The sequence below is a fragment of the Panicum hallii genome, chromosome 3, assembly GCF_002211085.1.
Source record: "Panicum hallii strain FIL2 chromosome 3, PHallii_v3.1, whole genome shotgun sequence".
Classification (NCBI taxonomy): domain Eukaryota; kingdom Viridiplantae; phylum Streptophyta; class Magnoliopsida; order Poales; family Poaceae; genus Panicum; species Panicum hallii.
In genome coordinates, this window is record NC_038044.1 from 62877410 (window position 1) to 62889513 (window position 12104).

The 12104-nt window shown below is 45.3% G+C and overlaps 1 protein-coding gene and 2 pseudogenes across 1 annotated transcript; 2 read left to right on the top strand and 1 right to left on the bottom strand.

Moving 5' to 3' along the window:
* Positions 1-802: 802 nt before the first annotated feature.
* On the top strand, positions 803-3434 carry LOC112885639 (annotated as a pseudogene).
* A 2728-nt stretch (positions 3435-6162) lies between these two features.
* Positions 6163-9214, top strand: LOC112884256 (annotated as a pseudogene).
* A 960-nt stretch (positions 9215-10174) lies between these two features.
* LOC112884253 (2-methyl-6-phytyl-1,4-hydroquinone methyltransferase 2, chloroplastic) lies at positions 10175-11840 on the bottom strand. Its single transcript, XM_025949627.1, has 3 exons — positions 11143-11840; positions 10684-10990; positions 10175-10520 (listed from the first exon to the last, which is right to left on the bottom strand). The coding sequence occupies exons 1-3, from the start codon at positions 11730-11732 to the stop codon at positions 10365-10367; spliced, it is 1053 nt and encodes a 350-aa protein (XP_025805412.1). The 5' UTR covers positions 11733-11840; the 3' UTR covers positions 10175-10364.
* Between the last annotated feature and the right edge of the window lie 264 nt (positions 11841-12104).

Consider the following 12104-nt stretch of genomic DNA (forward strand, 5'->3'; position numbering starts at 1 on the left):
CAGGAGCTCTGCCTTTCAATTAAGAGGGAAAGAAAGTTTTAAGAGTACACATGGCACCATGGCCGCCATTCCATTGAAGGAGCGCCTGCTTTCTTTTGGCATTGATTTATTCGCCGCCTCCCACCATTCATTGATGCTGTCGAAACTTGACACTTGACTCCAAACCACTTGAGCAAAAGGGTATGTGAGGCAGAGGTGCATCCCTGTTTCCATTGGCCCATTGCAAAGAACACAAGAATTTTGGTGTGGCCACCCTCTGAGCGCCAAGCTATCCGAGGTGAGGATCTTGTTCTGGATTAGTATCCATGCAAAAAGCTTGCATTTATTCTCAGCATGCGCGCGCCAAATGAGCTTGGTGTGGTGGCGTCTACATGACCCGATGAATTGGGCATGATAGGCAGATTGCATGGTGTTGTATTGGCCGTCGGCTTCAAATGTACTTGCTGCACACGTATCCAAAGGGAGGCAAATTCCTCAACATGTGTGGCGGTCGTTATTTTGTTACGTAGGGTCCTGATCCAGGTGTTGTTTCTCTTAATCTTGTTCAACCGTTTTGTTTTTCCTTTTGACCAATTCGAAGAGGTGCCGCGCGAGACTTTTTGGGGCCTCCCCATCTAGCCAGCTGTGGTGCCAGAACTTGGTTTTTTTTCCATTGCCGACTGAAACATTGGTGGAGGCATCGAAGAGGAAGCGGTCCGACGACGCATTGCATGGTACTTCTGAACCGGCCCAAGGCTTGTCATCCACCGTCCATTCTTGCCACAACCATCGCAGACGCAGGGCTCATCCACCCAGTCCTCCCATGTCCTTCGGTCTGCTCACAGTTGGCCAATTTACCAAGCAGCTAGTGTCCGCCATCAGCATTGTCATTACCTTTCCAAAGGAACGAACGCCCAGGTTGCTAGGGGGAAGACAGTCAGGAAGTAGGTTGGCATGGATGAGAGCACCCAAGTGACTAGCCGCACCGTTCAATAGGTGCCCTTTCCATCCTGGAAGGCGCGTCTAAATCGTCTCTCTCAGCGGGCTGATCCCAAATTGCGTTTTGCTAGCCAGCTTCTAGTTTGGACTACAACTTGCACATAAATAGACCTCGAGATCGGTGCTGGCTTCTCCAGATTCAACAATCTACAATGTCAGCTACAGCCGCTTCACGTCAAACACCACCATATCAGACAACTACACCGCTGGGTTCATCCAACTGAACGACACGCCATTCATCCCCGGCCTCCACCACCCGGAACCGCTTCACTGTCATCGGTTGCAGCACCCTGGTGGCGGGCACAGCAACTCTGACCAGTATGTGGCTGGCTGCTACTCTTACTGCCAAGGACTCAACAGCACATCTGGCGGTGCGCCATGCACTGGGAAGGGATGCTGTGAAACTGCCATATCCCCCAATCTCACCGACTTAGGGGGGATCTTCTGTCGATCCGCCAGAGCAGTGTGTGGAGCTTCAACCCATGCTTCGATCTATGCGATGCGATGCTCGTCGAGGTTGGGTGGTACAGCTTCAGGAAGCAGGACCTTTTAGTTTTAGGGCACCTTGGGTTCATCAAGGAAAGAGCCACAAGAGGTGTTCCTGTGGGTGGCTGGGCTATTAGAAACGGTTCCTGTCTAAGAGATGGGGCAGAAGCGCCTAAAGACTATGCTTGTGTCAGTTCAAATAGCTACTGTGTGTGAGTGCAAGCAATGGGCAAGGCTACCTATGCAACTGCTCCCAAGGATACGAGGGCAATCCTTACCTTCTCGACGGCTGCCAAGGCTAAGTAATTTATTCAAACGAACTTGCTGCATGGATAGATCATCACCTACTGCAACAACTTTAGCCAACTTTTATATTTAAGGCATTACTCAAAAGTTTCTTTTGTTATGTTTCAAAAAAAAAGTTTCTTTTGTTACCTGTTCAACACTTTATATGCATGCATAAGATATTGAAGTAGTTGACCTCTTTTTCTTCATAAATCTTAATATATGTTGGACTCTTTTAGCCTTCTTCACATATATATGAATGCAAGGACTCGAAGTATAAGGAATTATATCCATGCGAAAAATGGGGTCTGTCTCAATAAACCAGGAGGCTATACATGCAAATGCAGGAGGGGAAAACGATCCGACGGTACAAATTCTGGATGCCGACATGTGCTTGGCCAAGCTGAAAAAGCGGCAATAGGTAAGTCTGATATCTGAGAGAATACCTGGTCTATTCAAGGCACATTTCCACGCAACTGGATGTCTTGAATAATCTGAAAAACCATTTCGCAGGCCTCAGTATTTCTGCAGTTGTAGTGACATCTTTGACATGCTTATTTGTTATGAAAATGAAAATCAAGAGGCATAGGAAGGAGAAGGACGAGTATTTCAAACAAAATGGAGGTCTCAGATTATATGATGAGATGAGATCAAGGCAAGTTGACACCATCCGTATACTTACTGAGAATGAGATAAAAAAAAAAGCCACAGACAACTATACTGAAGATCGTGTTCTTGGATGTGGTGGCCGTGGAATGGTATATAGAGGAACTTTAGATGATAACAGAGAAGTTGCCATAAAGAAGTCCAAAGTAAAGGATGGTGACAGCAAAGAGGAGTTTGTGAATGAGATAATAATATTATCACAAATTAACCACTTGAACATTGTGAGGTTATTAGGATGCTGCTTGGAGGTAGAAGTACCAATGTTGGTGTATGAGGTCATCTCCGACGGTACCCTATTTGAGTTCCTTCATGACAATAGTCAACGATCACCAATACCTTTGGATATTAGACTGAAGATTGCTACACAATCAGCAGAAGCTCTTGCTTACATTCATTCATCAGCTTCTCGCGCAATCCTACATGGGGATGTCAAATCACTCAATATACTCTTGGATACTGAATACAATGCAAAAGTGTCCGATTTTGGAGCATCAGCACTCAAGTCCATGGATGAAAATGATTTCATTATGCTTATCCAGGGAACTCTTGGCTATCTTGACCCTGAATCTTTGGTCAGTCACCATCTAACTGACAAAAGTGATGTATACAGCTTCGGGGTTGTTCTTTTAGAGCTAATGACAAGAAAGAAGGCTATATACGTTGACACCTCTAATGAAAAGAAAGCACTATCGCATACTTTCATACTTATGTTCCACCAGAATAAGCTTCAGGATATGTTGGACAGTGAAATAGTAGATGATGAGATTATTGCAGTGCTTGAGAAACTAGCTGAACTTGTCATGCAGTGCCTGAGCCCAAAAGGGGATGAGAGGCCAACCATAAAGGAAGTCGCAGAGCAATTACAGATACTGAGAAGACTCCAGATGCAGATAGCAACAAAAACTCATTCTATGCGCGCACAGTATTCCTACGGAGGGTCATCAGTCCCCGTCCCGTCAGACGAGATGGGATACCAGAGCATCGACGCAGCCAAATTGTTATTGGATGTAGATCGATGAATGTGTTATGTCACTCTGTTTTTACATATATTGGTTTATCTTTGTAAGGTACAAAGCATTGTTGTAAGTACTAGTGCACATTAAAACTGACATTTATGTAGTATAGAGTTAAATGTGCAAACCTTTATACATGTTTTATAAATCTGTTAGCATTAATTGCATCAACAGTTTAAAACTTTGTTTGGATGTTAACTTTGTACACATGTTAAAGAGCTACAGGTTTTCTTACATATTCACTAGCACAGTAGTCTTCTCCAGAATGAGCATTTTGAAATATTGGACTAAGATAGGTTGAGCATATGTGAGCACTGAGCTAATGTAGATTTATTTAACCAAATGCATGCTATATTTCTACTTTATGCCATTTTTTTCCTAAGGAGGCTGTGTGCTTTATGGATCCTCCATGGAGAACATGCAGTTCATTCACTATGTAGTATCCTATTTTGCTCAAACAAAAAAGGAGTACAATGACAAAGCAAAGCAGTAAAACAACGCATAAGTAAAAAAACAAAGACAATATAGATCAGTTCATTCTGATCTATATGCAGCATACTTTATATAGATCCAGATCCAATAAATAAACAATCAACAAGACCTAATTTCATATGTCCATTCTCTGCACAAACAATTTACACTGCATAGGTATGGATACCTTTCACAGCACTTAGTAGAATTTGTGCAATATATAATATATCGTGCTGATGATCCTTATACTGCATGTCGTTTGCACAAAAGCATGCATATAAATTCATCTAGATTTCCCCAGCAAGGGCGCAAGGCCTACCTTACAAGTCATTCTTTAATCTTCAGTTGTCCATTTGATGGTCCATCTAGTGGTGCCCACTTTCACATCACAAATGCTCTTCCAGGCAGATCTTCTTAACAACTCCCAACATCATGGGAACCTGTTTATTCGCATATAGAAAAGGGTATCAAAATGCTAAGGAACCAAATTTGTTAATAAAGGATATTAGAGAAACCGGTGACACCTGTAATTAACACCTAGCAGAACAATGGGCTATCAGATATCATCTATGACAAGAGTATTGAATGTTGATACAATCAAGGTCTTTCTTATTATCGCTTAACACAAACAGGATCAACAAAAAAAGAGTACATTACCTTGCCATATTGTATATACAGATTTTACATTCGCAAATTACAGGACCTAGTTTCGAGTCATCCACCCACTGAAAAGTGAAAAACATAGTTGGAATTATAGCAAATATAAGTATGGATAGTTGGATACCTGCTATGGAAACTTGGTACAAGTATACAAGCAGGAAAAAAAAAGGCGATTACTCGAGTTAAGACTGCACTAGGGCGGCAGAACGAAGCAGCTATTGGGGCGCGCCGCGGGCGACCATGTCGGAGAAAGGCCCAAGCGCAAGCGAGGAGACAAAAGGGAGTAGAGGAGGCGGAGGTGCGCGTGGGTGGGGGCGATCGCAAGGCGGCGCGGGCTGGGTGCTGAACGTGTCGGGGCCGGGGAGGCTATGCGCCACCGCCGCCGCTTGCCGAAGCCTCCCGCCGGCACTGGAGACGAAGCGCGCGATTGCGAGTTTGCGATCCACCAGCTAGCTGGCCGGCCACCCACGGCCCACCTTGGCTCAGCCCCGCCGCTACAAGATTTTGTTGGACTGGGCCGATTGGATCGGCCCAAACGGCAGCAGAATGAGGCCTTTGTTTCGTTGATGATTGTTCTCGGAACGTTTGGCTTGGAACTCCTCTACCATGCAGGCATGCAGCATGAAACCTGTGCTGCAATTCAGCACCTGGGAAGAACACCATGCAGTGCTTCTGACATTTTATCCACTCATCTAATCAATTGGCTCCAAGCGGGGTACGCTTGCTTCAGATGCCTAAACAAAGATGTGGGCAGGGATGAACCCTCTCAAGCACCATGGAACTGGACTCCACTGCACTCTTCGCAAACAGAGAAATGCAGAGGCACCTTTTTTTTACGACAGTGAGACTGCATGAAACAGAAGATCAATAAGTCAAATCTCGTGAAAACAAACAAACATGCGACGGCTTCAAGCCTAAACATATCCAAAGATGAAATGGTCGATTAAACATGATTATCCTTCGAGTCTGCTGCCGCCTGATCTGTCCCAAGTTTCCAAGCCAATCCTTTGTTGCTTATTGTTTCATCCAGTTTGCTGTTGCGAGGAAGGCCTCGAACTATAGTAACTCCTCGAGAAGGCTAGGCATGCCTTCACATTTATCAGATGCGAAGACACAAAGCAAGAATCGTCTGACATGGATGAGGTTCAAAACTGGAGACGACTTTTCCAGATTTAACAAACCTACAACAAACCAATAAACGTCACCTTCTGCGGTTTCAGAGAAGCTTCTTAAGCAGTCAGATTTTGATTTCTGCATATTAGATCGTTCTCAACTTTGAACAGTAAAACATTATACAGCTAAGTCCAGTCAAAGTCTTTAGCTTAATGCTAAGCTCGCCTACGTTAGTTAAGAACCGATCGTCGAAACTAACAACAGATAGATCAGCAGCATACATTATCTGAAAGGCAATTCTGAGCTACAACTACTTTAGATAATGTAAGATATCCTAGTCTAATATGCATAATCACCTCATAACCCACAACTACTTCCATAAAACCTAGGATCTTGCCCGGTTAGTAATGCATAATCACATCTGCGCACTGGATTAGCTAGGTAATTAGAAAGAAAGTGCCTTAACAGGAGGCCACCATACCTCCTGGCCATGGAAGAAGCATTTGTCCTCCTGATGCTCATCACCTTCCCGGTGATAGTGTTAGCCACGTCTTCTGGGCTTGCCATATCATTGCCAGGGTGCCCCGACTAGTGTGGTAAGGTGTCCATCCCTTGCCCCTTTGGCATCGGTGATGGCTGTGCTGCAACCAGCCTTAGCCCCTCCTTCGCTCTGATCTGCAACGACAGCTTCCAGCCACCAAGACCAATGTTTAGTAACACTTCTGCAGCAGTAGAGGTCATTGACATCTCCCTGGAGCATGGCGAGGTGCGCGTTTACGGCAATGTCAGCTACTACTGCTTCACGTCAAACACCACCATATCAGACAACAACACAGCCGGGTTCAGCCTGGAGGGCACACCATTCATCCCCTCCATCACCCACAACCGCTTCACAGTCATCGGCTGCAATACTCTGGGGCTCATCGGTGGCTACACACACAGCAACTCTGACTTGTATGTGGCTGGCTGCTACTCATACTGCCAAGGTATCAACAGTACATCTGATGGAGCGCCGTGCATCGGGATGGGATGCTGCGAGACCACCATATCACCCAATCTCACGGACTTTGCAGCCCTACTGATAAATCAGAGCAGCGTGTGGAGCTTCAACCCATGTTTCTATTCAATGCTTGTTGAGGTTGGATGGTACACCTTCAGGAGGCAGGACCTTGTCGGGCACCTTGGGTTCATAAATGAAAGAGCCAAAAGAGGTGTTCCTGTCGTCGGTGACTGGGCTATTAGAAACGGCTCCTGTCCAAAAGATGGGACAAAAGCGCCCAAAGACTATGCCTGTGTCAGTACAAACAGCTATTGTGTAAGTGCAAGCAATGGGCCAGGGTACCTTTGCAACTGCTCTCAAGGTTATGAGGGAAATCCTTATCTTTCCAACGGCTGCCAAGGTTAGTTATTTGTTCAAGTGAACTAGCTACTACTACCTAGAGTTTAGAAATGAGATCACCAACAGCAGGAGCAATGTTAGCTAACACATGGTGATAGCCAACTCTTTCACTGAAGGCACAGCTTAAAAGACTTTTTTGTTTACATGTACAACTTTTATTTAGGATACTTCATATAATGAACTAAATCGCATTTTGAACTTTTTCCCCATAAATCTATATTAATCAGTATTCTTGATTTCTTTCCAGACATAGACGAGTGCAAGCTACGTAAGCAGGACCTGAAGTACAAAGATTTATATCCATGCAGGAATGGGATCTGCCGCAATATACCAGGAGGCTATATATGCAAGTGCAGGATAGGAACAAGATCAGATGGTAAAAATTCTGGATGCCGACCTGTGCTTACCCAAACTGAACAGGTGGCCACAGGTAAGTATCATACTTGAGAGTAAACTTTAAATGTATCTAAACTGTCCTTCTAGGATTTGACTTTTGAGGCATTCAATCATAAGAACATCATTGTGCAGGCCTCAGTGGTTCTGCAGTTGTAATGATATCTTTAACATGCATATTGGTTATGAAATTACAACGGAGGAAGCATAGGAGGGAGAAGGATGCCTATTTCAAACAAAATGGAGGTCTGAAATTATATGATGAGATGAGATCAAGGCAAGTTGACACCATTCGCATACTTACAGAGAAAGAGATAAAGAAAGCCACAGATAACTTCAGTGAAGATCGTGTTCTTGGATGTGGTGGCCATGGCATGGTCTATAGAGGAACTTTAGATGACAACAAAGAAGTTGCCATAAAGAAGTCCAAAGTAATAGATGATGACTGCAGAGAAGAATTTGTCAATGAGATAATAATCTTGTCTCAAATAAATCACAGGAACATTGTGAGGCTACTGGGATGCTGCCTGGATGTAGATGTGCCGATGTTAGTGTATGAGTTCATTTCCAATGGTACTCTCTTTGAGTTCCTTCATGGAAGTGATGCCAGATCACCAATACCCTTGGATCTTAGATTGAATATTGCTACACAGTCAGCTGAAGCTCTTGCCTACATTCATTCATCAACTTCTCGTACAATTCTGCATGGAGATGTCAAATCCTTGAATATACTATTGGATAATGAATACAATGCAAAAGTATCAGATTTTGGAGCATCGGCACTAAAGTCCATGGACAAAAATGATTTCATTATGCTTATACAAGGAACTCTTGGTTATATTGACCCTGAGAGTTTTGTCAGTCATCGTCTAACTGACAAAAGTGATGTATACAGCTTCGGAGTTGTTCTTTTAGAACTAATGACAAGAAAGAAGGCCATATACAAAGATACCTCTAACGAAAAGAGATCACTATCTCATACTTTCATACTGATGTTCCATCAGAATGAGCTCCAATCTATGTTGGACACTGAAATAGTAGATGATCAAGTAATAGTAGTACTTGAGAAACTAGCTGAACTTGTCATGCACTGTCTGAGCCCAAAAGGAGATGATAGGCCAACAATGAAGGAAGTTGCAGAGGGACTACAAATGCTGAGAAGACTCCAGATGCAGCTAGTCACAAAAATGCATCCTATTCAAGCACATTATTCTTGTGGAGGGCCATCAGTGTTTGTCCCTTCAGGCAAGATGGGATACCAGAGCACAGAGACAGCAAAACCGGTGTTGGATGTAGATCTTGCGAGATAATACGTGCAATCTCACTCTTCTTTATGTATATTGGTTCATATTTGTGTAATGTATAGAAACTGTTGTAAGTACAGACTAAGTGTTTTGTGTGCGCGCGCCTGTGCACCTCAAAATCATCACTTATGTACTGCAAAGTTGAAGGTGTAAACCTTAATATATATTTTAAAAATTTGTCAGCACTAATTGCATCCATACTTCAATTTAAACTTTATTTGGATGTTAAATTGGTCTCTCCAGAACCAGCATTTCAACATGTTGGGTTATGATTGATCGAGCATATGCAAGCACCAAGTTAATGCAGGTTTATCCAAACAAATCCATGCTCAATTGCTTCACACGCGCTGGGTGCGACATGGATCCTCAATGGAGAAAAAACAAGTACAAAGACAAAGCCAAAAAGCAGCAGAAAATGCATAACCAATTGAAATTGAGAATTTTGGATTAAGCAACATACCTTTTCATAGGTCCAGATCCAACAGATACACAATCACCAGGACCAAACTTTAGACTGTCCAGTCCCTGAGCATACAACTTACATTGCATGAGCAGGGTTAGTAAATTCTGCCTTTCTTTCAGTTAGCTGGTAGGCCTGGGCAGGCTCTTGGCCCTTGGTGCGGCAGTCTAGCCCAGAGGAGTCGCTTAGTATGTAGGGAAAACTCTTTAGCTGAAAGCTCACATAATGCGTGGGAACTCTCTATCTTTAATTTCTTTGCTTGAAAAGGTAATGAAATTCGGGCTTGTCCCATTATGGAAAAAATGTATGGTTATATCATTATACTGCACTAGTTTACTGCAGTCTCTGAAAAGAAGAGCATTACTAACATAGAAAAATGTTACTTGCATACAAACCTCCACATAGATTCATCTAGACTGTCCTGCAGGAAGGCCTACCTTTCAAACCATACTTTTGATGTCCAGTTGTCCTTTTTAAAGTCCATCTCCTGCATCAGTTCCAATGAGAAAATGCTCTCTGAGAGGAAACCTTAACAGCATCAAGTGTCACAACATCATAGCATTTGCACAAATAAAAAACATATCATAGAGGGAAAAATTGTTTTCAACTTGAATTATGGAAGGTGGAACATATCCTGCTTAAATTGTGAATTATGGAATGTTTCTGCCACATACAGAAAGGATGTAAGAATATATTGATAATTTGATACAGAAAGTTAGATAACTGTATCTGTTTATAGAAGCAACTCCCTAATAAAATTACAAATTTACAGTTGAAATTGTTTGAGCAACTGGTTTTACATGCATCTAAGCCATGCAATAAAAATACAACATTATCAAAACATATGAAGAACAAAAAAGAAGAATCCAATGTGACACCATCCCAATAACTTTTTGCAGAGCTATCAGATACCATCTCTATAACCTGCTACAGAGAGTTCCACTTAATGCTCAAGAAATTGTTGAGATTAATCCATGTCTTAATATTATTGCTTCACACAAATACGGACAATAGTAGAAGTACATAACACCAGAGAAATAAAAGATAAATACAAAAAAGACAGGAAGCGCCTAATATAGAGAAGACTAATTGAGACGATGGCTATCCTCTCTTCCTTGCAGCTCAGTCCCCTTCACTCAGATTGGCATGCCTTTGGGCACAATCTGGTCCTTTATCCACATGTAAATGGGCACCAGAACATAGTATGCAGCACATATCGTTCCCATGAGAAAGCGGAAGAGGAAGGTGATTGGATTCACCGGTTTGCTGACATCCTCAGCCTTCGGACCAAGCTGCATTGAAGATAATATGGAAAAGGTTATACCAAAACCCTCAATGGCTAGTGCAGGAGATGAACAATCTAAAATCTGAACGAGGTATGCCAATATTCATTGAGTTACATAACTGTGAATCTGAGAGCCATGCTTTATATTAGCAAAGGGAAAAGAAAGGTACCTCCAAAGGAGAGTCTCCACGTTCTCTCTTCACACCTGTAACAGAGCATCCCATGATCAGGCCATGCCTTCGGACACCACGGTACCACTTTGGTCCAATTCTTTTCAGCTTGACATCCTTAAACCCAGCCTTCTTGAACCACTCGATGTACTCCTCTTCCTTGGGGAAGAGCATCCACATGTCAGCGAAGAAGCGGGAGAGCCAGAAGGTTGGGTACACGGGGCCAATCACACAAGCTGTCCCACCAAACCTCAGGACCCTGTACGCTTCCTTGATTCCTCTCTGCGGATCAGGCCAATACTCGATGCTGCAAGGTAGCGTGACAGACCACGAAAATCAGCGACCTCTACAACATCATTCACGTGCACCAAATTCACAATGCTATGTGCATTTACAGGATGATATCCACAGTACTGAAGCGAACTGAAGAGAATCGAGGAGCAACGGAGCGTGAGCGACCTGCCGGCGGAGATGTATCGGTCGAAGGTGTCGGTTGGGAAGGGCAGGTCCTCGGCGTCACCCTCCATTATGGTGACCCCCTTGAGCGCCTCCTTCTGCTTGGCCTTCTCGAGCTGGTGCGGGGACTGGTCGAGCAGCGTGACGTTCTCCGGGTTGACGTGCTTGACGATCCCGAGAGTGGTGAAGCCCGTGCCGCCGCCGACGTCGACGACCTTGAGGTAGCGGCTGTAGAGGTCGGCGGGCTCGAGCGCGTCGTCGCGCATGTCCTCGGTCCAGTGGCCCGGGTTGATGACGTGGTCGTAGACGATGGAGAGGAAGCGGTAGAACCAGAAGGCCTCCTTCTTGTGCTGGATGAACCGGGGCGCCGTGACGGGCCGCGTGGGGGCCGCCGACGACGAGGACGCAGCGCACCGCAGCCTGGCGGCGCCGGCGGCCGCGAGGGGGCTCCGCCTGGCGAGGGCGAGGGGGCGGGGGAGGCCGGCCTTGGAGGGGCCGAGGACGAGCCCCCCGGTGGGCGCGCGGGCCCTGGCCCTTCCCGGCGCGAGCGCCCCCGCGCCGCCGCCCGGCGCGTAGGTGGAGGCCATCGCCATTGCCTTGCCGCCGCCGCGCCGCGACGACGAGGAGGGGGGAAGGGGAATGGCGAGCGAGCGAGTGGTGGGTGGCTGCGGCGAGTGAGTGAGGACAGAGCAGGGGGTCACGGGCGGATCGGATGGGTGGGGTGGTGGATGGATGGGTGGGCTGCGCCGTGGCGTCCTTCTCTGACACACACACACGGCCGGCCGGCGGCCGCGGACGTGGCCGACTGGCCGTGCGCGAGGCGGCGGGCCCGCCTGGCGGTTGGTGGGCCTGCCCGACTAGGCCGGCCCAGAGAGAGTGCGGAGGCAAAAGGCCCACCTTCCTTGGTATCTATCTAGACTTCCTGACTTCGGTATCTGTTTTTTTTTTCTAGAGGCCCTGACTTT